Below are 27,565 nucleotides of genomic sequence, written 5' to 3'. Positions count from 1 at the left end.
CAAAGACTGACAATTTTGATCCAAATGCCTGACAGGGACCCCAAGCCCAGAACAATTTCACTCTACTGTTGCAATGCTCTCTGAAACGTATGCCCACAGACAGCTTCCACAGACGGTAAGCAATTTAGCCGTGACTGTTCCAGATCCAGAATTAATGTTCCTCAACCCAGCGATGATGCAGTCTCCGTGCCCGGTGGGGCTGCAGTGCGTACGGAAGGACATGGGGCTTATGGAGACGGCGATGAACCTGCAAAAGGGCAATGCTGCTGTTTTTGTATCTTTAAAGCCTATCTCCAGCGTTTCAGATGCCTTTTTTGGTGCTCCTGGGGCCCCGTTCAGGGTTAAGAACCGAGAACGTAAACCAAAGGAAACCCAGAGTTAATCATTAAACAACTGATTGCCGGAGGAACAGAAGGAACAGAAGCAATGTGAGTCCACCTTTCGGATATTAATCTTACTTTTTTGGCCAGAGGCACTTTCTTCTCCCGCAGAATCCCTTGTGTGGTGAATTCGGAGGGAATGCGGACTCCCTCTGCGCTCCCCTCCAAGTGGGACAATGGCCTTGTTCAAGACGGCTAGCAGCTCACCGAATCATCACTGTAAACAAAGCATTCGGGGAGAGGCTGCCTCTTTTGCTTCGAAAGCTTCCTGTGCGGACTCACAAAATCACCTGACTGCTGGCCCAGCTCAAGGAGTGTGTCCGAATCAACACCACGCGACATTCTTTCCTTCTCTTACTTATTAATGTTTAAGGGGACTAGGATGGCAAACCACTCGATCAATCTGAAGGCAAGAGGTATCGTCTTCTCAGATGTTCTGATTAGGCTTCTCTCGTCCCTGAAGGGTTATCAGCTGATGCGAAAATGTGGTCAAAACGTGAAACTGCCCTTTTACAGGCAGGAGGAGGAGGAAGCTGGCTTCCAAAGAAGAGTCTGCCTAAAACCTCTCGGTTCCCAGGGCCTGTGGTGACCTGCCGTCACCTAATATACAGGCAGCAGTATCTTTTATGGATCGCGGCCAACGCTTCCCAATTTACTACCTGAAAATCTCAAATGTCTCACCAGCTTAGGTGACATCTAAAGTGACATGGAAAACACAGCCCTTCTGGGATGGTGAGGTCTCTGTTGCAAGGCTCACCCCGGCAGACAGAGGCTGACCCTGGGGGCTTCCCCGCCCACTCCATGGGAGACGGGTGCCTGGATGGATCAAGGCTGAGGTCACCAGCATGGACAGCTGCACAGCCTGGAAGACTCCCACAGCCTTGGGGAGGCAGGTTCCATCCCAGCAGGGCTCAGAAGAAATGCCTGTCACCTCGACTGGGCAGTATGACCTGCATAGCTCCAGGCCTGACCTCTTTTTGAGTTTCGAGAACGAGCGCAAGGGCGGCTGCATTATGTAATCACCATTAAATAATCTCCTCTCCCCAGAGCGGCTTGCGTTAACACATCTATTTGTTGTAAAGACATAGATTATTTTTTGAAATGCAAACGGGACCAGGACAAGGCTCAATGATCAATTAGAGCTAATCCTCACGTCTCTTAAAGCAGAAATACAACCCGCTGCAAAGGCTTCTCCAGGGGCTTCTTCTAACTTTAAATTTTCTTTTGACTGGGTTGGATGTCGAGAACACTTCGGAAAGACTAAAAATCACACAGTGGTGGCAAAAACCGTGCTGTGGTTACTAAATCCTCTTTGTGAACTAAAAAAACAAAAACAGAAAACAAAAGAACGTGGCTCAGGCTAAGTCTTAAAAACAGATCAGCTGGGGAGCCCAACAAAGGTATGAATGCAGCACTAGATGGAAATAACAAGCCCGTAATGACATGTACGACGTGTGAAACGCACAGCCGGGTCCGGCAGAAGATCGGGTTCTCCCCTGGTTAACAAGGTTCAGGGGGGCCTCCAATGAGCACTGGCTGTAGAAATGAGAAAGGGGAAGGAGGAGGAAGGAGGAGGGAGGAGGAAGGAAGAAGGGCCCTGTGTGCAACTTTTTTTTTTCTTTTAAGCAAGTCTAAGAGACTGGCTCCTAACATCAAAACCGACAATATCTGTCACAATGGAACCTGACTGTGCAGCAACACACTTACAAAACTGCTGCAAAATGCTCCCGGAGGGCAGCGCCCCATTCTGCTCCCCAGAGGCCAAGAGAACTGAGGCCTCGGGTGCCTACCTGCCAGCACCCCACGGAGGCCGGAAATCATGCAGCGAAGCGGCCTCCCAGCCCTTCCGCAGCCCCAGAGGGGGTGAGCCTCCCACACTCTGTGATCCCTCCAAGTGGCCCCGACAGCCCTCTCTGCTCAGGACAGATGCGGCCACAGATGCTTGTGAAAACACTGTCAACCCATTAACTTTTCCATCCTATGTTTGCAGGGGGAAAACCGAGACTCCGGTTTCATGGGCTACACAGAAGGCTACAAAAAAATCAAATACAGCTGATTCCTGGTAGCCTTTCTCTCTCTCTTACACACACACACACACACACACACACACAGAGAGACCTGGTCCAAAAGGATGGCATGACCTCACAGATGTGGCCCCAAGGGCTGCAAGTTCATAAGCTAAAAACAAAGGTTTATTTAAAAACATGCAATGCTATCCTTCTCTGTCCTGAGCATGGCAGGCTGTGATGGCTGCCCCAGTAATAACCAGAATCTAGGACATGCAAATTCGCTGTGAGGAAGAGACTTTAGGCCTGCCCTGTACACAAGATCTTGTTTCTGTCGAGCCTGAGTCAGCGACTGCTTGCAGAATTCATGGCAAAACAGTGTCAAAGATTCTAAAAGTAGGATTTGTGTGCTTCCTTTTGCTTCTCCTTGATTTCTCTGGGGAGGTACCAAGGCTCTTGCACCCCTGGGTCTAAGCGGTAGATCACAAAAGGGCTATGACCACACACCAGTGAAGACAGCCGTGTTGTTAATGGTGCCAGGGAGGGGGAAAGACTAGTCCCTGCTCATCAGAATCCCAGTGCAACTGAAAATAGCACCAGTTTCAACAATTCTGGTTGGACAAAGACTCTTTTTTTGAGTTAAGAAAGCATCAACACAATTTCCTCAGTTAACTGCATTAATAGGATCCATTCATGTCACCGAAAGATGCTTCTTGGCACAGTTCACTTTCCTGACCCAACGACGCCAACAGCAATCCAGAGCGGGCCCAGTAGGGTAATGTGTTGTGACACCAGCCCAGTGAAAACATCCTTAGATGACTGAAAACTGCACAAATCACTACGCGCTGCAGTTCCCTTTTCCGGAGTACTGTTTTCCTGCGAAGTACTTTCAATCCATAATCTAAAGGCAGAATTTAGTTGGAAGAATGTGTTTTTGGATTACACTCAGTGCTTTAGTTGACTTTTAATTCACTTCCTCCTTTATTTCTTTGGACAGAAACTTAGAATGCTGTCCATCAGGCAACAAGCAGCAGTCCGTTCGGTGCTGGGTAGGACACGTGAACAGCGAGTTGGTATTCAGACTCCAATCCCCTGCTGCTTCTATCCACGGGGACCCTGCCCCAGGGCCATTCCTTCCCCAGGGGCAGGACAGTATCCTAAGGAAACTGTGGGCACTACTTGTCAGATTGGTAAGAAAAGACGGGGAGAAAAGATGCAAACTGAGAACAGACAGCAAAGTTTCAAGTTCACAGAAAGATGTCCCCCAAAATGACACAGGCCTACCAGGTATATCCATCTCTTTCGGTGGGAGGGAAGAGCAAAACTTTTCAATGTTTGAGAATTTATTAGCATTTTCAAATAAAGAGAACTACGATTTTAATTTCACATCTTGGCTACGTTTTGACAAAGGAGATGCCACTACGAGTACAGCAACGACTCCTGTCCAGGGACTGATCAGCGTCCCCACTCCCAGGCCCAGCCCTCGATCTCAAGATCCTTATCTGCTCACATCCCAGTGAAACAGCACAACCAGCAAACGAAGCCAGCATGAACCCTGAATCAAAGACCAACACGACAGCTGCGCGGAGACAACGCGTGATGTGGCTGTTCTAGAAAATGACGGAGCATTCTCCCACACAACTTTGCAGCAGAAGATGGCCCTTCTGCACCCCAGTGGGAGACAGATTTGATATTTCTGTGCATGCTTCGTGGTGTGGTTCCCAGTGCTGTAACGTTACAAAGATAAGCCAACGCCTAAATTTTCCTCCTGCGTACTTTTCAGGAACTTAACGTGGTTACCCAGGAGGGGGACAGGACTATACGCTGGCACCTGCCAAGGACAGCCGGATGCTTCAGCACAAGGACAGTATCCGGGTCAGCATGGTATAAGGCATGTATGCGCAAGGAGAGAGGCCACTGCCGGCAAGAAGTAGCATTATGGAGAACGTTCCAACCGGCAGGATAGAAACAAGGCTCGATGCTCCAGTTTTTTAGAAAGTAATCCCAAAAATCCAGTTCAAATCCCTACTGTCAACATGTAGGGAGGAATTCAATTTCTATCATTGTTTCTCCAGGTCTGAGCTAAGCCCATTTGCTCCCGGCTCGGTAATAAAAAAGAAAATAGGTTTCTTCCTGTTTCTTTCTTGGCATGGAAACACAGCTTTGAGAAGAGAAGGTCATGAGTCCCAGGAGCGCTACGGAGGTAGCACAACTCTCCGTACCCTACAAAACTACAGTCAGTGACTGGGGAAAGGGGAACTTACCTAGCCACTAGCATCAAAAACAAAAAGGAAAATTAACTCTGAGGCGCTCCGTTCCAGAAGCACCCCGAATTTTAAAAAAACAAGACCAAACCGTGAAAAATTAAACAGTTAAATTCCTCTTCTAAAAGTCATTTATTTACATATTATATGCCCAGTATATAATGTGTAGATAAATGTATCCTGCGGCGGAAGTGACCAACCTACTGGACTGAACAGCACAGTACAGGACAAATTCTTGAAAGGTGGCATCTCATATTGGTATCCTTTTAATAAAAAAAAAAAATTAAAAATCAAAGAAAACTATCTGGCCAGGGCTGGGATGAGACGAACAGGAACACTTCAGAATCCGAGGCAGAGGGAAGGCTGTCTTGTCTCCTTAGAAGATCGTAGGGGTGTGAAAAGGGAGGGACCGATCATGCACCAAAGTACTTACAAATTACATACCCCACCCCCGCCCCCCTCCATAAAAAGAGAAGAAAAAGCCCATCACTTAACACCAAACAGCAACATCATCAATAAACCCTTTCTCTGCTGCCCATCATGCCTTATTCGAAGAGGAGGCCTGTGAGGAGAGGTGAAAAGAGCAAGGGAGGGAAGATCTGCACTCCAGTCTAGTTTCCAATTTCCATTCCTCTCACACGAAGCCTTCAGTCATCTGATGCCCGGCATCGAGCTCTGAGCAGAAACCGAGTACGTGGTGGCCACGACCGGGGTGCCGTTGTTGGCCGAGTAGCCTTGCCTCAACGTTTCAAAATATGATGCCTGCACCGGTTTGTGATACTGCAGCACTTTTATGGCCTCTTCTATTTTAAACCATTCCCTCTTCCTTCCTGGGGAGGCAGAGAGAGAGAGAGAAATCAGTACAAAAGGGAAGCAACGGAAGGTTTCTGATCTTCTAACTCTGGAGAAAATGCAGATGAAAACACGAAAACAACAGTTAGCGACACTTTAAGACGGGACATGACAAAGCTGGTTTTCCTTCCTCTCTTTTCTTACAAGAACAATGCAAGCCTGCTTCCTACGCCTCAAACCCTGCAGACGTCAACTGCAGGAGAGACCATGTGCAACGCGGACATGTGCAGAGGGATGAGCTGATGGTAATGGTGCGAAACGGGAGCTGCTGCTCGCGGTTTCCTCCGCATTCCTGGGCCTCTGGGCCTCGCTCGGCCTGCATGTACCCGCTGAAGCCCAGCTGGTGCCCCCCGTCTCCTGCAAAACTCAACATGAGCATCAGCTTCCAGAATTATTAGGATGGCTGCCTTGTAATCAGATATTCATTTAAAATTTTTGTTTAAGAGTTAGGTATCAACATATTACAAAATTTTTTTTTTAATGTTTTTTTTTAATGTTTTTTTATTTATTTCTAGGAGAGAGAGTGAGACAGCGTGAACAGGGGAGGGTCAGAGAGAGGGAGTCACAGACTGAAACAGGCTCCAGGCTCCGAGCTGGCAGTCAGCACAGGGCCCGACGCGGGGCTCGAACCCACGGACCGCGAGATCATGACCTAGCGAAAGTCGGACGCTTAACCGACTAAGCCACCCAGGCGCCCCTATTACAAAATATTTTTAAAAAATAACACCATCACTATTAACATTTCAGTCTGTTTTCTCCCCCCCCTCCCCATTTAAGTTTTAAAACCCTTTAGTTTTTCTCTTACAGTAAAAGATGACTGCTTAAAATTGGGAAAATGGAAGAAAGTACAAAGCATATGGAAATTACCCGTAACATTATAAATCAGAAATGACAACTGTGAACACCTTAGTGCCTTTGCTTCTCCTTCATCACACTGGAAAACGGCACTGCGCTGGACAATGTAACGGATCGTGCTGTAAGAGGCTCTGAATCCCGAGATGCTCTGGTAAGAGTGTGTGGCTGGAAACACGGATGCAGGAGCGAAGGGGCCAGGCTCCCATCACATACATCCCTGGCTCAAATGAACACTCAGTCTGGGGCATGTTACCGCACTAGATACTGAGCTGTGCCCCCTTTCCTCATCTGTAGGGACACTGCACCCATCTCACTTGTGAGGATTAACATGTAAGCAATTTGAACAAGACCTGGCACGCAGTACACGCTGTTAAGAGTTTGCTTATGATGAGTGTTGTTATTACTTCCTTTTTTACTTCATGCTGTTTCTCTTAGCGCTCTTCTAAGCTACGAAGAACATGACATTGAATGGCTGCACTACATCGTGACATCCAGCACGGACATGCTGCCATTCATGTAACCACACCCCCATCACTGGACATCAACTGTCTGCAATTTTAGTTATTATAAATCATGGTACAATTAGGAAAAAAAAAACCTTTATCTGTTTCTTTTTTCTTTTAACCTCCCAGGGGAAGATGTCTAGAACTGAGATGGTAAGAATAAAACATCTGGACTCTGAAGGCCGCCTCATGATCTGTAAGGCCAAATTGCTTTCCAGAAAGACCAGCCAGAGCCCCAGTCCCACCTGTGCGCCCTGGGATGCCGTTCTCACCCCACCCGTCAGCACCGCTAACCTTGTCTTTCATCACTGCCAATTCTGCAGGTGAAAGCCAGTACTTCGTTTTTGTTTTCATTTCAAATTCCTTATGTAATGTGGCTCTGATTTGTGTGTGTATGTCTGTACCCTGCTTTCCTCACTCACCAACACCAATTCACAAGCACTGTCCCGTGGTATGTTAGCTTTCACAAGTACATGTTTAACAGCTGTGTGACATTCCATCAGCCGAGTGTACGTACCCTAGCTCACTTATCCTTCACGGGGGTGTCCGTTTAAATCTCAATTTCCACTTGAAAAAGGTTCATCGGAAGGAAGGCTTGTAGGTCTGCCCTCCGTATTTTAGCGTATTTCATGATTTCAGTTCTCCGAAGTACAAGGTGAAAGGCTTGTTGGATATTAATAGAGCAATGGTACCTTGAAAATTCCTATCACAAGTGTGTGACTCCCGCCTGACAGAGTGCTCTGAGGACAGGGCCACGCCACACTCCTCTCGGTCTCCTTTTTAAGCCCTAGCACTGACTGTCAAGGAGTCTATTTTTAGTAACTTTTTAAAAAAATTTATTTACTTAAGCATGCTGCATCCTTACCAGATACAAAGCCGCTAAAAGCTGAAGGGCCATGAGATGCCCGGATCAGCAGTGTGGAGGACATGGTGGCAAAGCACATACACACAACAAAGGGAGAGGTTTCAGCAAGTGAGTTTTATCCGTTAGCCAATTATAACAGAAGGCTTTAAATTAATGTTATACTTTTCTAGAACATACTTTCCTTCAGCGGCAAAAGATTAAACCATGAGCCATTAGATCACCTATGTTTTTAGTTCACAAGATATACATCCAATAGGGATTTGAGAGATCAGAGAAAACGGCTCCTTAGGGGAAAGGCAGGTGCACCCAGAGGGTAACCGGAGTAGAGCTGGAAACTATTCCTGCCGTCCCGCATCTACAAAAGGACTCTGCAGGGAGCGGCTCACCCCCCAGCCAACAGCTGTTCCAACCACGCGAATAACAGCATCGCACGGAACAACCAGGGGCTCGCTCTCAGCGGGCGCTCCGTGGCCAGCCGTGGCCCTAGCACTGCGGAGGAAGGCCGGTACCTGCTGACGGGGGTCCAGTTTGACTTCAGCAACAGTTTTTTCTTATTTTTACATGCTATGTTTCTACCCGCTGACCGTGTGCCCAACATCAGCTTCCTTCTAAATGTTTCAAAGTACTAACTTTCACGAGTTCAAAACGCACATGCTTGTTCCATCAAACACAGCCTTCTATTACTCCTTTTATGAGGCTCACATCTGGTTCTGGGTGATGACCCGTGGGCCTGGGCCCGTTGCGGGGAGCGCTGTGGAGGCTATCTGGGGACAACTTACCAATGTTAACGGAATCTTCCCAGTCTTCCAGCACTTCTGTGACAATGAGCACATAGACATATGTTCTGTGCTTCCTCTCTTGGTTCTGAAGGGCAAAGAGAGAAGGACAGAGGGAGAGCTTCCCCTTAGAGAGCGGAGATTACTTAGGTGAAACACACTCTTAGCCACATGTCCTGAGAGCTCACATACAAGGATTTCACTTTCAATCGTCCTACAATCAATCCTACAGGGCATAGGGCCAGAGGGCCTATTTAGAACAGGCCACACTCGCACTTAAGGTTGTGCTCTTTGGCTGGGCTTGTAAAGCCCAGGCTTTAATCTCTTTTTTCTTTCCCCTTCCCCTCAGTACCACTTCACGGGAATGCTGCGAGAAGGGAGTCTGTGATCTCTCAAGCAAAAGGCACCAAGTAAACTGAACTCGCGAAAACACAAGGAGGAGAAGAGACTGTGGGTGGCGGGGTCCTGGCGGCGCAGGCAAGCTCAGGACGGCGCGCGTCTCCCCCGCTACTACCCTTGCTCGTCTTTATTCCTGATTTCTCACTTGCTTCCACCTCCCTCCAAACCTCTACCCCTGCCTATTTCCTTGTTCCTCCCGCCTCTGCTGTAGCGACTCGACCTTCTTTCTCCTTCTGTCTTCTCTACACGTATCTGCCCTCCTGACACCCTATGACGCAGTGCTTCGCGGCTACTGCTTTTTGTGACCTGAAGTCTCTGGCAATGCTGCGCCAAGCAAGCCCATCGGCACCATCTCCCCCACAGTGCTCACTTCCTGCCTATCCCTTTTGGTGATTCTCACAGTATTTCAAACGTTTTCATTATTATTATTATTATATTTCCTATGGTGATCTGTGATCAATAATTTTTCATGTTACTACTGGAATTGCTTTGGGGCACCAAAAATGACACTCCTAGAAGCCAGTGAATTTAATTGACAAATGTGTTTGCTCCGACTGCTCCACTGACCGGCCTTCCGGTCTCTCCCTGTCATTCTCCCTCTCTTTGGGTCTTCGTTTTCCTGAGACACAACAAAATTAAGATTAGGCCAATCAGTTACCCTACAGTGGCCTCGAAATGTTCAAGGGAGAGAAAGAATTGCATGTCTCTTACTCTCACTTTAAATCAAAAGCTAGCAGCGATCACGCTCACTGAGGAGGGCATGTTGAAAGCCAACAAAAGGCTGAAAGCTAAGCCGCTTGAACCAAACAGTTAGCCAAGTCGTGGACGCAAGGAAAAGCTCTTGAAGGAAATTAAAAGCGTTACTCCAGTGAACAGACATGACAAGAAAGCCACACAGCCTTATTGCTGATATAAAGAAAGTGTGACTGGTCTGGCCAGAAGATCAAGCCAGCCACAGCATTCCCTTAAGCCAAAGCCCAGTCCAGGCCCTAACTCTCAATTCTATGAAGGCTGAGCGATGCGGAAGCTGCAGAAGAAAGTCTTGGTTGATGAAGTTTAAGGAAAGAAGCCGTCTCCATCCCACAACAGTGCAAGGAGAAGCAGCAAGTGCTGATGTAGAAGCTGCAGCACGTTATCCAGAAGATTCCAGCTAAAATAAGTCATGAAGACAACTACACTAAACAACAGATTTTCAACCTTCTATTGGAGAAAGATGCCATCTAGTTCTTTATAGAGAGGTCAATGCCTGACTTTGAAGCTTTAAAGGACACACTGACTCTGGTTACAGGCAGCTGGTGATTCAAAGTTGAAGATGGTGCCCAATGACCACACCAAAAATCCTAGGGCCCTTCAAAGTTCTGCTAAATCTACTCTGCCTGTGTTGTATAAATGGAACAAAGACTGAATGACAGTGTATCTGTTTCCAACACGGTTTCCTGAATATCTTAAGCCCACTGTTGAGACCTCCTGCTCAGAAAAAAAGCGGTTCCTTCCAAAATATTACTGCATTTATTGCCAGTGCACCTGGTCACCCAAGACCTCTGAGGGAAAAGGACACCGAGAGTAATGTTTTCACGCCTGCTAACACAACATCCATCCCGCAGCTTATGGGTCAAAGAGTGATTTCAACTTTCAAGTCTTACTATTTAAGAAATATATTTCATAAGGCCAGAGCTGCCATAGATAGTGATTCCTCTTATGGATCTGGGCAAAGTAAACTGGAAACCTTCGGAAAGAATTCACCATTCTAGACGCCACTAAGGACAGTGGCAATTCATGGAAAAAGATCAAAATATCAGCATGAACAGGTGTTTGGAAGAAGGTGAAGATATGGTGGACACGGCAAGAGAACTAGAACCCGAAAGGAGCCTGAAGATGGGACTTCTTGCTGCAAGCTCATGGTCAAACTTTTCTTTTAAGTTTGTTGATTTGCTTATTTATAATACCTTCTTTTATTTATTTAAAATTTTTATTATTTATTTTTCTATCTATTTATTTATTTTTGAGAGAGAGAGAGACAGAGACAGAGTGAGAGCAGGAGAGGGGCAGAGAGGGGAAGACACAGAATCCGAAGCAGGCTCCAGGCTCTGAGCTGTCAGCAGAGAGCCTGATGTGGGGCTCAAACTCACAAATTGTGAGATTACAACCTAAGTCGAACTCAGATGCTTAACTGACTGAGCCACTCAGGTGCCCCATTTATTTATTTTGAGAAAGAGAGCACAAGTGGGTACAGGGCAGAGAGAGAGAGAATCCCAAGCAGGCTCCACACCACCAGTGCAGAGCCCGATGTGGGGTTCAAACTCATGAACTGTGAGATTGTGACCTGAGCCGAAGTCAGACACTTAACTGACTGAGCCACCCAGGTGCCCAGCTCATATCAAACTTGAACAGATGAGGGGTTGCTTCTCATGGATGAGCAAAGAAAGTGATTTCCTGAGGTGCTGGTGAAGATGCTATGCAGACTGTTGAAATGATAACAGAAGATTCAGAATATTCCATACAAGTAGTTGCTAAGGCAGTGGCAGGGTCTGGGAGGACTGACTCCAATTCTGAAAGAGGTTCTCCTCTGGGTAAAACACTAACCAAGAGCACTGCATGCTACAGAGATATTGTTCACAAAAGGAAGAGCCAACCGATGAAGCAAGCTTATTTTGAGGCACTGCCACAGCTGTCCCAACTCTCAGCAGCCATGACCCTGGATCAGTCAGCAGCCATCAACATCGAGGCAAGACCCCCTACTAGCAGAAAGATTATAGCTTGATGAAAGCTCAAGGTGGTCAGCATTTTTTAGCAATAAAAGATTTTTTTAAAGTTTATTTGAGAAAGAGCACATGTGTGTGTGTGAGTGGGAGAGAGGTAGAGAGAGAGAATCCAAAGCAGGCTCTGAGCTGTCAGTACAAAGCCCGATGCGGGGCTTGAACTCACAAACCGTGAGATCATGACCTGAGCCGAAACTAAGAGCCAGACGTTTAACCCACTGAGCTACCCAGGTGCCCCAGCAATAAAGTATTTTAAATTAACATAGATACATTCATATAGACATTGTAAGTGTATATATACACTTCATAGACTACAGTGCTGTGTGAATATAACCTTCCTATGCACTGACAAAAACCAAAGAAACATCTGACCTGCCTTCTCGCAGTACTTGCTTTGCTGCAGTGGTGTGGAATGGAACGTGCAGGGCCTCTGAGGTGTGCCTGCACTTACAAATAATTCCATTTGTCTGGAGGTTGAGATCCTAATTCCCAACAGGAGGTGATCAGGTGAGGAGGGCTGACCCTCATGGATGGGGCTGGGGCCCTGATAAGAGAGACCCCAGTGAGTAACGTTCCCTCTTTCGCCATGTGAGAACACGGACAGAAACAGCTACAGGTATTTGCTGCTCTTCAAAAGTCCTAGGCACGCCACTTCGCTTTTACGGAAGACCTACATCAGCACCTGTCTTTGCTCACTGAAAGAAATCCGAAGAGGACTTTTTTTGGGGGAAAAAAAAAAAAAAGGTGAAAAGCAAAACCACTAGCACTCACGCTACAGAGGGCCGCTGAAGCAGCAGCGCACGTCTGGAACGTGGAGAGCGGCACCCCAAACTCCTTCCCTGGGAGCTACGCTCGGCACTTCCTCATCAAGCCACCGAGGCTTTGCACTGAGGCTATGAACATCCGTGCTTTACCTGGACTCATTTTGTGCACCCGTTAACAAGATGTGTCCTGAGGTATGAGAAAAGCCTGAGAGAGGTTATGTTTTGGTTCTGGTAATGCTTAAAAAAAAAAAAAAAAAAAAAAAAAAAAAAAAAGTTTGCATGTAAATTAATTGCTTATTCACTTCCTATCGTTTCGACTTACAAATGGTTTCATACGAATACCCTGCTTGCAGAGAGCCGGAGAACCTGTAACTATGAACCAGGAAGTGGTTCTCACCAGACACTGAAGCTGCTGGTGCCTTGATCTTGGGACTTCCTAGCCTCCAGAACTGTGGGGAATCAATTTTTATTGTTTGTAAGCCACTCAGTTTTGTTAGAGTAGCCCAACGGAGTAGGTCAAAGATATGTATGTATGTATACATATGTATATACGCATGTAGATACATGTATATGCATGTGTGTGTATATAATACATGGTTACTAACGTGATAGCAACTGCATAAAGATTTTAACAGACTTACCTCAAAAATTCCAACTAATCTTCCCAATGTCCCTTTTACTCCAGCCTGAAAAGTGAAAAAGAAAAAGTAACGCATTAGTACCATTCACATTGCTGGTCTCATTCTGAATCGAAAACCAAGAGGACATGCCTTAGGTGATCTCCAGGTCTATGGGGGTCACCAGTATTTCCCGTGTGTCACCGCTAAGAGCATGGTGTGCTCTGGGGAGGGAGGATTTCTCGAATCTCCTCCCCGTCTCTCCTGTGTCAGGCTGGCCAGATGTAGCAGATAATCAAGGCCATGAAGGCACACAGAAGATATTTTGAGAAATTAATTAGTTGATTCATTCATTCACTTAACAAATACGCTGAGTGCCTAATTTGAGCCAGATAGCCGTGTACGTGTCAGAGGTACAGTGATGACTAGGCTAGAACACAAGACCCATGACAGCAAGGTCCTTATCGTACCCGTTCCTGGCTGTTTTGATACCGTGTGCCCCATACAGAGCTCAGCACCTTGTACAAACTCTGTAAAGCGCAAACCAACAAATACACAAACGTGGTGATTTTGCTAGTGACAGGTTTTGACAGAGATGTGCAGGACAATGTGATGAACAGAAAAGGGACAGGGAGGGGGCAACTTCACACAGCAGTTGGTTAGGCCTTTGTGCATACACTCTGTATCTTCCATCGGCCCTCTGGTGTTTTTTTTTTTTTTTTTTAAAGATTTATGTCTTTCTGATGCATTATAGTTAAATATTTTGGTCTATTCCAATTACTTAATTTTCTTTTCAACTGTATCTAAACTAGAGTTGTCCCATCCCCAGTCATTTGATACTATTCATTTCTACCTGTCTTTACATATGCTTCCATTATGTATGCCTTTGTTTTCATGATTTTTTTTAGTTCTTTTAAAACAGAAGTTATTCCTTCATTTAATTTTGAATACCCTGAACATACTTAGGTTCCTTGTCAGGCCATGCTATAAAATTCACTTCACCTCAAGTAAATTTAGATTCCAAGTGGTAAAGGAAGGGCTCACTTGTGAGGCTGCCTTCACCAAACTCTCCAAAGCCTGTTCTTAAAGTGACAGTTTAAGGGCTCCTGCTGCGAGGTGACACAGGGAATATGGCGGCCAGAGCCACGCACTCAGGGAGTGGTTTGGCTCCACCTTTTATCGTGCACTGTGTCTGTGTCCTCTCCCTACGTGGGCCCACATCTTTCTAAAAGTCTCAGCTCCCGGTATCCTTTCCGGGATCCTTTCCGCTGGAAACCTGGGCTCCTCCTACTACAAGGGGTGTGACCAGCAAGCAAGGCCACTACAGCTTTCCAATGACAGTCAGCAGTTCTGTTTCTGATCTATGGACGTGCTATCCAACCTGCTTTAGAGCCAGGCTTAGCTTTTGCTTTTTATGTGTTTTATCTGTCCCTGCCCGGGGCAGGAGTGGGGAGAGATAGTAAGGGCCTCCTCCAAGGCCTGGGGAGTGCTGTAACTTGTTCTCCATCACCACTGCCATGTTATGTGTACAATAAACTAAAAATTAGGTGCTCATTAAGTCTGTACAGAATGAACCAAATTTTAAAATATGTACTCTAAAAGCTCTTTATATGTTTAATAATAATAAAAACAATAGAAGCCAATTTAAAGGCCCAGAGCCCTAGGTAGGCTATACTTTGAAATTAATTTTTGCTAATTATGTGCTAAAGAATCTTTTCCATTCTCTTGCTAACAGGCCTGTTTCAGTTCCTATCCATTCTTTCCCCTTTGTGGCTTTTGGGTCTACTCAAATAGAAACGTCTACCTTTTCTTATTTAAACTGATTCTCTACATTAAAAAAAAAAAAAAATATATATATATATATATATATATATATGTTTTTAAAAGTAATCTCCACACCCAATGTAGGGCTCAAACTCACAACCCCAAGATGAAGATCGAGAGTTTGCATGCTCCATCGACCAAGTCAGCCAAGTGCTACTGAACTGTCTACTTAAAAAAAATTTTTTTAATGTTTTTATTTATTTCTGAGAGAGAGAAAAGCATGGGCAGGGGAGGGTCAGAGAGAGAGAGAAATACAGAACCTGAAGTAAGCTCCAGACTCTGAGCTAGCTGTCAGCACAGAGCCCAACGTGGGGCTCGAACCCACGAACCGTGAGATCATGACCTGAGCTGAAGTCGGACACTCAACTGACTGAGCCACCAGGCGCCCCAGACTGTCTACAGTTTTAGGGATAACTGTATTCCACGGCCAGCTGGGGCTAGTGAGACTGTACAGCATGAATGAACCAAGGCAGCTGCCTGAACAAGCGGGACAAGGGGACAGGCCAGTGTGGGCTAGAAAGCCAATTCTGGACCCTGACCCCAGGACAACCGAAGGCTCAGATCAATTCGGCTGTGCTCCTGCCACAGGTCCCCACTGACAGGGACTAAGGGCAGGGCTGTCTGTCAGGCTGGGGGCGGGGAGGGAGGGAGGTGAGGAGATCCACAAGGTTCGCAGAGGCCATCATGCACCTTTCTCTTCCACAAAGTAGAGAAAGCGTTCTCTTTAGCAATTCTAACTGTTCAATTTTTTTGTTTTTTAAGTAGGCGTTATGCTTGCCACTGTGGGGCTTGGACCCTGAGAGCAGGACCTGAGCTGAGAGCAAGAGCCGGATGTTTAACTGAACCACCCAAGCGCACCTAATTTTTCTTAAAGAAACCAAAAGTTTAGAAAATTATCTTCAATTTTTAAGGGCATGACTAATTTAATATTATGGCAACTCAAAATAATTTAAAACTTTTGTGTAATAATAGTATTTTTTGCATTCAACACCAGCATATATCTATGATTTACTGTGCTGTAGGCAGTTGGAAAAGGCATAAAAGCAGTTTTCTTTATAAAGCAGATGCATTCTTTTTTTTAATGTTTATTTTGAGAGACACAGAGAGCATGTGTGTATGCATGCACGAGCAGGAGGGAGCAGAGAGAGAGAGAGAGAGAGAGAGAGAGAGAGAGAGAGAGAGAGAGAGAATCCCAAGCAGGCCCCACAGTGTCAGCAGAGCCTGATGTGAAGCTCGACCTCGCGAACCATGAGATCATGACGTGAGCCGGGATTAAGAGTTGGATGCTTGGGGCGCCTGGATGGCTCAGTCGGTTAAACGTCTGACTTCGGTTCAGGTCATGATCTCACGGTCTGTGGGTTCAAGCCCCGCGCTGGGCTCTGTGCTAACAGCTCAGAGCCTGGAGCCTGTTTCACATCTGTGTCTCCCTCTCTCTCTGCCCCTCCCCCACTCACTCTCTCTCAAAATAAAGACATTAAAAAAAAAAAAGAGTTGGATGCTTAACCAACTGAGCTACCCAGGTGCCCCCAAACAGATGCATTTTATAAAGGCTAGTGTACATTAAATAAGGCTGCCATCTCTACAATGAAATTTCAATGACACTTCTCTTCATTTCTAATTAACTGTCAAGTTGTAGAAATTAACAATAGCTTTGTTTCAGTGTTTCCAGTTTTATTTTTAATAACTGGCAGTTTTGTTAAAATTTTTTTTTAACATTTATTCATTTTTGAGATACAGGGAGTGAGGGAGGGCCAGAGAGAGGGAGACAGACTCTGAAGCAGGCTCCAGCCTCCAAGCTGTCAGCACAGAGCCCGACGCGGGGCTGGAACTCATGGACTGCGAGATCATGACCTGAGCTGAAGTCAGATGCTTAACCAACTGAGCCCCTCAGGTGCCCCTACTTTGGAGAATTTTTTTTTTTAATGTTTTATTTACTTTTGAGAGAGAGAGAGAGCATGAGTGAGGGAGGGGCAGAAAGAGAGAGGGAGACACAGAATCTTGAAGCAGGCTCCAGGAGCCTGATGTGGGGCTCAAACTTGGGAACAAGATCATGACCTAGGCTGAAGTCAGACGCTTAACTGACTGAGCCACCTAGGTGCCCCTAGAGAATTCTATCTAAAGTGATCCTGCCAATGATTCTACGGGAAAAGCAAAGAAATATTCTTATGTTTACCAGCTTCTAAATTGGGACTTAACAGTTTCCTTAAGAGGAGGCACCTCTCTAGTAAGCAAGAGGATTTCAGTTCTTCAAAGTCACAGTGCTGAGCAAGAGAAAGATTCCCCAGAGGCAAAGGTCCTCCAAGACAGAGTTCACTGTAACTATTTTACGTTTTCACGATCCTCCACAGTCCAACTGACTCTGAGCCAGCACCCTCTCAACTGATGCCACAAGCAACAGGAGAGAGTTATTTTTATTTCTCACATGATTCCTGCCCGAGGATTGGGGTAGGTGTCAGGGTCACATGAGACAGATAGTTGGCTCAGACATTTGGGGACAGATCTGCTTCAGGGCATATGTAGGTCTGGTCTAGCCAGGGTGCTGGCATGGACCCGTTCTTCTCAAAAAGCATATAAAAGCAGTTACAATTTCAATCTATAGGTCAAAAGCCCCTAATCTGGAGGCAGGGTCTTTAAGAGCCTATTTTAGCTAGTAGTAAGAATTCCAAATAAAGTACCCATTGCCCTTCACTACTCAACCAACCATATGCAGGCAAGTGCTTCCTTCAACTTCAAAGTATAAAACATCAATTCTAGCACTTTAGGACTAGATAGCAAAAAGAATTTGAACAACGGTCTTTTTTTTTTTCAATTAAAAAAAAATGTTTATTGGAGTGCTTGGGCAGCTCCGTTGGTTGAGTGTCCGACTACTGGTTTCGGCCCAGGTCGTGATCTCATGGTTCTGAGTTCGAGCTCCACCCTGGGCTCTGTCTGCACTGATGGCACAGAGTCTGCTTGGGATTCTCTCTTCCCCTCTCTCTGCCTTTCTCCCTCTTTCTCTCTCAAAATAAATTAAAAAAATTAAAGCGCTCTTAAAAATGTTAATTTATGAGAGAGAGAGAGAGAGAGAGAGAGAGAAAGGAGACAGAGAATCCAAAGCGGGCTCTGTGCTGACAGCCCGATGTGGGTCTTGAATCCTTGAACTGTGAGACTGTGACCTGAGCCGAAGTTGGACACTTAGCTGGCTGATCCACCCAGGCGCCCCAACTGCCTACTTTTTAAAAAGGAAAAAAACACCCCCAAAACTCATGATAAAAAAAGAAAGAAAAAGAACCCCCCCCCAAATGTCTTTTTTTTCCCCGTGGGGTGCTTTACTGGGATTGGAAGGCCCAGCCAGAGAGACTCCAGGGATCCCACCTTTCCCCACAGTGAGCTCTCTGAGTGTGTACACGGCACTCAAGCCGAGGCACTAACACACGTGGGCCTTTGAGAATGGCCCTCAAACGGCCTGGCTCTGTTGTTTAGTTTGGGTGGGTACAAAGGAGATGGTCACCTTCTGAAAGCCAGTTTTCACTACGAGGCGGACGTTCTGGCAGACACTGATGGAGGTCTAGCCCACAGACCTTCCTCCCACTGTGCTGCCAGGAAGAGCCAGATTCCGTTCAGATGAGCGCTCTGGTTCTGCTCCCCTCTGCAGCGACGGGTTCAGGTGTGCCGTGACCCAGTTCTGGGTCTATGGCTTCTGAGAGGATGTCTCTTGGGGGCTTATGGGAAAGATTTCCCACCATGATAAAAAGAGCTGCACAAAAAGAAACGCTACACCTTGCTTGTGAAGTGGGGACCTGAAACTTGGAGCTGCTACAGTCAGTCATCTTGTGATCGTAAGGGGAAGGGCAAGAGAATGAATGAGGAGCTGAACCAAAGTCCTGAGGCGGCTGAGCTCCTGAAGCAAGGAGGGAATGTCCAACCTGTGAACTTCTCATGTGGGAAAAATTAGCAGGACGGCTGAAGCCCCGTTCTGAGTCAGGTATTGTGGTCCTGTCTCAGCACGCTTCCTGCTACTTCCTTGGATGTAAAAGGTAGCTCTCAGAGGAAGACTGAGCATCCTAAGACAAAGATCCTGAACATTCAAGGGAACTGTAGTGTAAAAGCGTGCTCTATTAAAGCAATAAATCCAGACCCAAAAGGAGCTCAGGGGAGCAACTCTAATGCAAGTGTCTGTATGAGGAAAACCATGAACAAAAATATATGACCTTAATGCACATACCTTCTGGTACCTGCCAAGTGTAAATTACAGAAGGGAAAAAAATCACAGTGAAGACAGATGAAAGTAGATGGGAAGCCACTGTTGTAAGTCCAGTGATCTCCCATCTGGAATATTTTGTTTTTGAGAGAGAGAGAGGAGGGGCAGAGAGAGAAGGAGACACAAAGAGAGAGAGAATCTGAAGCAGGCTCCATGCCCTGTGAAGAGCCCAACGCAGGGCTTGATCTCACAGCCGTGAAGTTATGATCTGAGCTGAAATCAAGAGTTGGTTGCTTAACCAACCAAGCCACCCAGGCACCCGTTCTTTAAATGAAATTATTTCAATCAAAAAAGTAAATAATAATGGTAATGTATCATTTTGTATATTTTTTTAAAGAGATAAATAAAACTATTGGTACAACTGAGGCCCTTGTTTACTCCCCAGCCCTCAGAGGTAGCTATTTACCTGAATTTAGTGTTTATCATTCCCTTGCATGTCTTTATACATGCACTGCTTAGGTATATATCCACTATTCATGGTAAATAGTTTTTTCTGTATGCTTCTCTACTCACACTGGACGCGAAGCCTGCTTGAGATTTCTCTCTCTCTCTGTATGTGCACCCCCTCTCTCACTCTCAAAAAAAAAAAAAAAAAAAGATATTTTCTGCAATCTTTCCCCCTCAATATCATGATTCTGAGTCTTAGATATATTGAAACATATAGTTCTAGTTAATTCACTTTAATTGTTGAACAGTATTCTACTTTAGGAACTTACCACAATTACTCCTGTACTTGTACTTGTTGGTAGATACTTAGTCCTGCTATTATAAAAAAACACTTTAAAAAACCAAAACCAAACCCAAAACCTTTCCTGTAGATATCCTTGCTACCTACCATGTGTGGGAATTCCAAATGAAGACTGATTAAGACCACATTTCTGAATCACAGGACAGGTACCCCCAATTTTCCCACATATTATCAAGTTCCTCCATGCAGTGTATCAATGGCAGAAATGACTTCAATTCTCCACCTCTTCCTGTATCCACAGCCTTTGAAACAGAATTTTACAGCTCTTCCCATCAGAAGACAGGATCTAATAACCTACTCCTATACGACGCTGGCCTTATGACTTGCTTTGGCCAACAGAATGCAAAAGGATGGAGGACCAGTACCAAGCCTGGGCCTCGAGAGGTCTTATAGTTTCTACTTTTTCTCTTGGCACTCTGCCACTGGCATGAGAGCCGGTCTCCTAAAGAATGAAACCGTCTCAGCTGACGGTGTTACAAAGCAGCCTAGAGCCAGCAAACCTCCACCTGTGAGAGAGGTTTAGCCGGCTAAAATCAGCAGAGCTGCCTACTCGACCCAGAGCTGGCCGTAGACATCGGAGTAGATGCTAGAAGCAGACCCGTGGGTCCGTGTGTAATAATCAATACTTAACTAATTTAAGCCACTGAGTTCTGGCATCGTTTCTTATATAGCTGGCATATTCTCCAAGTACACAGGCAATGTACAAGTTCCCATCACTCTTGTTCCTCTTTAATATCTGTTGTTGTTGTTTTAATGTCTATTTTTGAGAGAGACAGAGTGTGAGCAGGGGAGGGACAGAGAGAGAGGGAGACACAGAAATCTGAAGCAGGCTCCAGGCTCTGAGCTGTGAGCACAGAGCCCGATGCAGGGCTTGAACCCACAGACTGTGAGATCATGACCCTGAGCTGAAGTCAGATGCTTAACTGACTAAGGCACCCAAGCGCCCCTAATATTTGTTTTTTGTTGTCAGTCTTTTTAATTTATGTCAACATGATGAATATGAAATTATATTGCATAATTTTTCTGTGTACTTTTTCCTGCTTAATGGACACTTAAATTTCTTCTGGGAATTCATGCTATTTATCCATTTTTCTTATCTGATTATTGACTGTTGCAATGATCTTTAGAAATTATATACTTTTAAAGTTTTTTATTTGACAGACAGAGAGAGCATGAGTAGAGGAGAGGGGCAGTGAGAAAGACAGAGAGAGAGACAGACAGACAGACAGACACAGAGAGAGACAGAGGAAGAGAGAATCCTAAGCAGATCCCACACACAGCACAGAGCCCAATGTAGGCTCAATCCCACGACCCTAGGATCATGACCCAAGCTGAAATTAAGAGTTGGATGCTCAACTGACTGAGCCACCCAGGCACCCCAGAAATGATTTCTTCTTAATACTTGTTCTCTGTGGTAAATATATGCTCCCAATCTGACACTTGTCTTTTAGCTTCATTTTTAAAAATTCTATTAAGTTTTTAAATTTCAATTTCAGTACAGTTAACATACAGTGTTATATCTTCAAGTGTTATATTGCAAGTGTTATATTGTTTCAAGTGTACAATATAGTGATTCAACAATTCTATATGTTACTCAGTGCTAATCACACTAAGTGTACTCCTTAATGCCCATCACCTATCCCCCCACCTCCCCTCTGAAAATTACCTATTCTCTATGTCATGAGTCTGTTTCTTGCTGTCTCTCTCTCTCTCTACCCTTTTTATTAACTCTACATATGAATGAAATCATGTTGTTTTTGTCTTTCTCTATTTCTGTCTTTGTTTCCGATGTCCTTTGCTAAACATGTTTTATTAGGTACTGCTGATTTTATCTTTTCCTTCTGTCTGTTTAGTATTCTTTTAGTCTCCTACATTTTTTCTAATCATTGGAAGTTTTTTTTTTTTTTTTAAAGTTTAGTTATTTTGAGAGAGAGAAACAGAGAGCAGGGAAGGGCAAAGAGAGAAGGAGAGAGAGAGCATCCCAAGCAGGCTCTGCCCTGTCAGCCCAGGGCCCAACGTGGGGCTTGAACCGACAAACAATGAGATTCTGACCTGACCTGAAACCAAGAGTTGGACTCCCAACCAACCGAGTTACCCAGGTGCCCCTAGTCTGAAGAGTTTTCTAATATCCACCAAAAATTTTTTTTTTAATGTTTTATTTATTTCTAGGAGAGAAAGAGAGAGACAGCGTGAGCAGGGGAGGGTCAGAGAGAGAGGGAGTCACAGACTGAAACAGGCTCCAGGCTCTGAGCTGGCAGTCAGCACAGAGCCCGACGCGGGGCCTGAACCCACGAACCGCGAGATCATGACCCGAGCGAAAGTCGGACGCTCAACCGACTAAGCCACCCAGGCGCCCCTAATATCCACCAAAATTAATAGGGGAACTTACTCTCCAATAGCCAGTAATCTGGATACTCCAGAATTGACCTATAGAGATCACTGTTTTACTAATCTAGTTGTTAATCTATGTACTAATATCACATGGTCTTAACTAATACAGCTTTATCCCAATACGTGGAAAGGTAGTCTCCTTTTCTCCTCTGTTCTTTTTTAAAAAATATTTTTCTTTAAGTGGTACAAATATAGTGATGTTCTTTTATTTTTTTTTATTTATTTTTAAAATTTTACATCCAAATTAGTTAGCATATAGTGCAACAATGATTTCAGGAGTAGATTCCTTAATGTCCCTTACCGATTTAGCCCCCCACCCCCACCCTAACCCCTCCAAGCAACTCTCTGTTAATATTTAAGAGTCTCTTATGTTTCATCTCCCTCCCTGTTTTTATATTATTTTTGCTTCTCTTCTCTTATGTTCATCTGTTTTGTATCTTAAAGTCCTCATATGAGAGACGTCATATGATATTTGTCATAGCATATGATAATTTCGCTTAGCATGATACCCTCTAGTTCCATTCATGTAGTTGCAAATGGCAAGATTTCACTCCTTGTGCTTGCTGAGTAATACTCCATTTATCTGTATACCACATCTTTATCCATTCATCCATCGATGGACATTTGGGCTTTTTCCATACTTCTGGCTATTATCTATAGTGCTGCTATAAACACTGGGGCGCATGTGCCCCTTTGAAACAGCACACTTCTTCCATTCTTTTTCAAAAACTTCAAAGCCATTTTCATACTTTTATTCTTCCATATAAATTTCAAAAGTCAGTTTTTCAGAGGCACCTGGGTGGCTCAGTCAGTTGGGCATCCGACTCCGGCTCAGGTCATGATCTCACAGTTTGTGGGTTTGAGCCCCATGTCGGGCTCTGTGCTGACAGCTCGGAGCCTGGAGCCTGCTTCGGCTTCATGTGACTCCCTCTCTCTCTGCCCCTCCCCTACTCATGTGCTCACTCTCTCTCTAAAAATAAATAAACATTAAAAAAATTTTTTTTAAAATCAGTTTTTCAGATCTCTGAAAAATCGTTTTGGGATATTTCAATATTGAATTTTTAGATTAATTTGAGAAATACATCTTTACAATATATAGTCTTCTCATCCAAGAATAGACTGTATGTCTCCCTTTACTTAAGTCTTTTTTCATTCCTTCAACAGGGTTTTATTATTTTTATTGCAAAGGTCCTGTACTCTATTAGTCTACAGCAAGGCATTTTCGTTTTGGTTTAGTTTTATTGCTATGAATGCTATATTAAAAGTTACACATTTTTCTTTTTGAATTAAAAAATTATTATAATGTTTATTTATTTATTTATGAGAGAGAGAGAGAGAGAGAGAGAGAGCAGGGGAGGGACAGAGAAAGAGAGGGAGACACAGAATCTGAAGCAGGCTCCAGGCTCTGAGCTGGCTGTCAGCACAGAGCCCGACGCGGGGCTTGAACCCACAATCCATGAGATAGTGACCTCAGCCAAAGCTGGAGACTTAACCAATTGAGCCAACCAAGCGCCCCTAAAAGTTACATACTTTCTAATCAATTACTGTTTTTAAAGAAACATTACTGTTTCTGCATATTATCTTACTTACAAACTTTCTAAATGCTCTTACTAGATCTACTAGTTTCTGTTGTGTTCCTTTGGTTTTTTTAAGTTAACAATGATATCATCTGCAAATAATGACAATTTTTTGCTTCTTTTCCCCCCTAAGTTTATTTATTTGAGAGAGAGCGTGCACGTGCAAGCAGGGAACGGGGAAGAGAGAGGGAGAGACTGGATCCCAAGTAGGCTCTGTGCCATCCATGCAGAGCCCAATGTGGGGCTAGATCCCAGTGTGAGATCATAACCTGAGCTGAACTCCAGAGTCAGACGCTTAACCGACCGAGCCACTCAGGCACCCCTGCTTCTTCCTTTTGAATATGTATAATCTGTATTTATTTTTGTCTTACTTCAGTGGCTAGGATCTCCGTTCAATATTAAATGGTAGCCTTATAGCAAACAACTGCCTTTCCCCCCGCGTTGGGACATTCAGAACATTTCAAAATACAATGCTTATGATAGGTTTTATTAGACATTCTATCAGGTTAAGGAACTTCCTTTTATTTTTAGTTTGCTAATAACTTTCAACATGAATGGATCCTAAATTTTATTTTAAAGATTTTTAAACAAATTTTAAGTACAATCTACTCCTTAATGTGGGGCTCGAACTCACGACCCGAGATCAGAGTTGCCTGCTTGGCTGACTGAGTCAGCTAGGTGTCCCTGGATACATTTTAATAAATAATTTTTCCTCATTTACTGAGATGATAATTTAATTTTAATCTCTTAATGAAGTAAATTAGGTAAATGTATATTCTGAGACTTGTACTCTTGGGGTAATTTAGTGTGTGGTATTTTGGAGAGCTTTAGATTCCACTTGCTCTTATTTTGCTTGCGATTTTTATCCAAGTTCATAAGTGAGAATTTATTGTTCCTTTCTACTTTTTTTTTTTCCTGGTGCAAAAAGGTGGTTTTATTAAAGTCCAGGCACTGGACCCGTGGACAGAAAGAGCTGCCTCCTTTCTGCTTTTAATTAATAAGATCAGGGGTCAGCAAACCATAAGCCGTGGGCCAAATGTGTTCTGCTATCGATTTTTATAAATAAACTTGCTCTGGAATATAGCCATGATCACTCATGTAAGTACTGTGTACGGGCACGTTCATGTTATGACAGCAGAACTGAGTATTTGGTGACAGACACAATATGGCTTCTAAAGTTTAAACTATTTATTATCTAGCCTTTTTCAGAAAAGTTTGCTGATCACTGATCAAGATTACACTAGGTTTATGAGGTACAGTTATTCCTTTCTGAAATAGTTCTTTAAGATAAAAAAACATACTTTTGGAAATTTTGGCAAAATTCAATTAGTCTATTTTTTTGTGGGTGGGGTGGCCAACAATTTGGGTAAGAATTAATAACCTATATAGATTTTCTAACTTTTAAGTACATTGGGGTAACTTTTTCTAGAAAATTTTTATCAAAGTTTTCAAATTTTTGTGTTTATGGCTCTACACAGCATTCTCTTAAAAGACTCTAGTATAGTCTGGTTATTTCTTATTTTATTTGTTGCCTTTTGTCATTTCATTTACAAGTCCTGCAAAAGGTCTGTCTATTTTATTAGAAAAATAAAATGACCCACTTTGGGTTCTGTTGATCATTTCATTTTCCTCTATTAATTTCTGCCCTTTTTTCGTTATTTCCATCCTTTTATATTCAGTGTGTCCTGTTTTTGTCTGTTTGTTTCTTTAGCTTCTTAAATCCATTGCTTAGTTTACTTAATGTCTATTTTGCTTTCTAATAATAGCCTCTGTGGCTCAAAGAACTGAATGAGCTGTACCCAATAAGTCATGATATGAAGTGGTTTCAATTGCTCAGCTCTATTTGCTTACTAAGGTTTTTTTTTTTTTTAATGTTTTATTTGTTTTTGAGAGCAAGAGAGACAGAGCACAAGCAGTGGAGGGGCAGAGAGAGGAGGAGACACAGAATGTGAAGCAGGCTCCAGGCTCCGAGCTGTCAGCACAGAGCCCAACGCGGGGCTCGAACTCACTGACTATGGTATCATGACCTGAGCTGAAGTTGGACGCCCAACCGACTGAGCCACCCAGGTGCCCTTGCTTACTAAGTTTTCTTGTGATTTGTGCTTTAACTCAAGAATTATTTAGAACATTTTTTCTGTTGATTTCTAAGCTTATCGCACGTGTCAGAGTATATATACAGATGACCCCTGACTTATAATGGTTGGACTTAGGATTTTTTGATGATGATAGTGCAAAAGCGATATGCACTCTGTGGAAACTGTACTTTGAGTTTTGATCTTTTCATGGTCTAGCCGTATGTGGTATGATAGTCTTTTGTCATGCTGAACAGAAGCAGTGAGCTTCCGTTCCATGAGGGTGAACAACCAATCACACTACTCTGTACCCAAATAACCATTCTGTTTTTCATTTACAATACAGTATTCAATAAATTACACGAGACATTCAACATTGTGTTATTAAATAGGCTTTGTAGGGGGTGCCAGGATGGCTCAGTTAGTTAAGCATATGATTTCAGCTCAGGTCATGATCTCATGATCCAAGAGTTTGAGCCCCGCATTAGGCTCTGTGCTGACGGCTCAGAGCCGGGAGCTGCTTCACATTCTATGTCTCCCTCTCTCTCTGCCCTTCCCTGGCTCATGCTCTCTTTCTCTCTCAAAAATAAAATAAAAACATTCAAATAAGATAAAATAGGCTTTGTAAGAGATGATTTTGCCCAATAGTACGCTATACCGTAAGTGTTCTACACGTTTAAGGTAGGCTAGGCTAAGCTACACGATGTCTGAGAGGTTAAGAGTATTAAATGCATTTTCTATTTATGAGGGGGTTTATCAGGATATAACCCCATTACAGGCCGAGGAAGATCTGTAGTCTATATTATTGCTGTTCTGGAATTTTTAATACTTTGTGTAAGGCTTACTATGCTGGGTTTTTATATTCTTACATGTATGCTTGAAAAAATTACATATTCTTTGTTGAAAGCAAGTTTCTCTCTGAATAGAACGGTTTGAAAAACCTTGCTAATGATATCACTCAATCTATTTTTCCTACTGTCTGTAGCTTTTTCTATCAGTTTCTAGATGAGATGTTTTAAAGTTTTCAACATGGCTATAGATTTATCACCTTTTGCCCGTAACTCTGTCAATTTTGATCTTTATAGATGAAGTTTGGTAGGTGCACGGAAGTTCATGACTGCTATGTGTCTTGGCATACTGTCTCTTTTATCATTTAATAAAATGTCCCTCTTGCCCCTCTAAATGTTTTTCACCTACATTCTATTTTATTTAATACTGTAATTATTATCCAAGTTTTCTTTTGGTTAGTATTTGCCTGATATACCCTTTCCCATCCCTTCCTTCTTAGTCATTTAGTATTACTGCATTTGAAAACATATGACAAGTTTTCTTTTCTTTTTTAGGCTTTCTCTTTAATACAGCTTTGTACCTATTAATCAGTAAGTCTAAAGTAAAACCAAGTTACACTTATTGTGATATTTAACCTGGAAACATAGTTTTTTTCTGAGCCACATGAGGTCCCTTGAAGGTGAATCAGAATCAGAGCCCTTAAATTTATTTCTTGTGTGGCAAGTTCAGTGCTAGGCAGTTGGCATTTATAAGTTCACTGAATTAAGAGGAAGCTGGTTAAGTGGCACCTCACCCAGGTCAGTCAGACCCACCCAGGGCCAGTGCCTGTTGGTGGCTTAAAGATTATGGGGTCTCCAGAGGCAAGAACTGCATTTAGTATTGGC

The 27,565-nt window shown here is 43.9% G+C and overlaps 1 protein-coding gene across 1 annotated transcript in view; it reads right to left on the bottom strand.

Annotated features, from left to right (window-relative positions):
- Window positions 1-4,753: 4,753 nt before the first annotated feature.
- The window catches only part of LOC120238184 (diphosphoinositol polyphosphate phosphohydrolase 1), a 114,157-nt gene continuing 91,345 nt past the window's right edge, over window positions 4,754-27,565 (bottom strand). Inside the window, exons 3-5 of the mRNA XM_039241809.1 lie at window positions 13,065-13,109; window positions 8,505-8,589; window positions 4,754-5,480 (exon numbers count right to left, since the gene is read on the bottom strand). Of these exons, the coding sequence (XP_039097740.1) occupies window positions 5,302-5,480; window positions 8,505-8,589; window positions 13,065-13,109 (309 nt within the window). The 3' untranslated portion in view covers window positions 4,754-5,301. The remainder of the gene's footprint in view (window positions 5,481-8,504; window positions 8,590-13,064; window positions 13,110-27,565) is intronic.

This window comes from Hyaena hyaena, unplaced genomic scaffold (assembly GCF_003009895.1).
Source record: "Hyaena hyaena isolate Hyena2069 unplaced genomic scaffold, ASM300989v1 scaffold_202, whole genome shotgun sequence".
NCBI lineage: Eukaryota > Metazoa > Chordata > Mammalia > Carnivora > Hyaenidae > Hyaena > Hyaena hyaena.
Note: the sequence above shows the minus strand (reverse complement) of the source record. Positions and strands in the feature narration are given on the sequence as shown.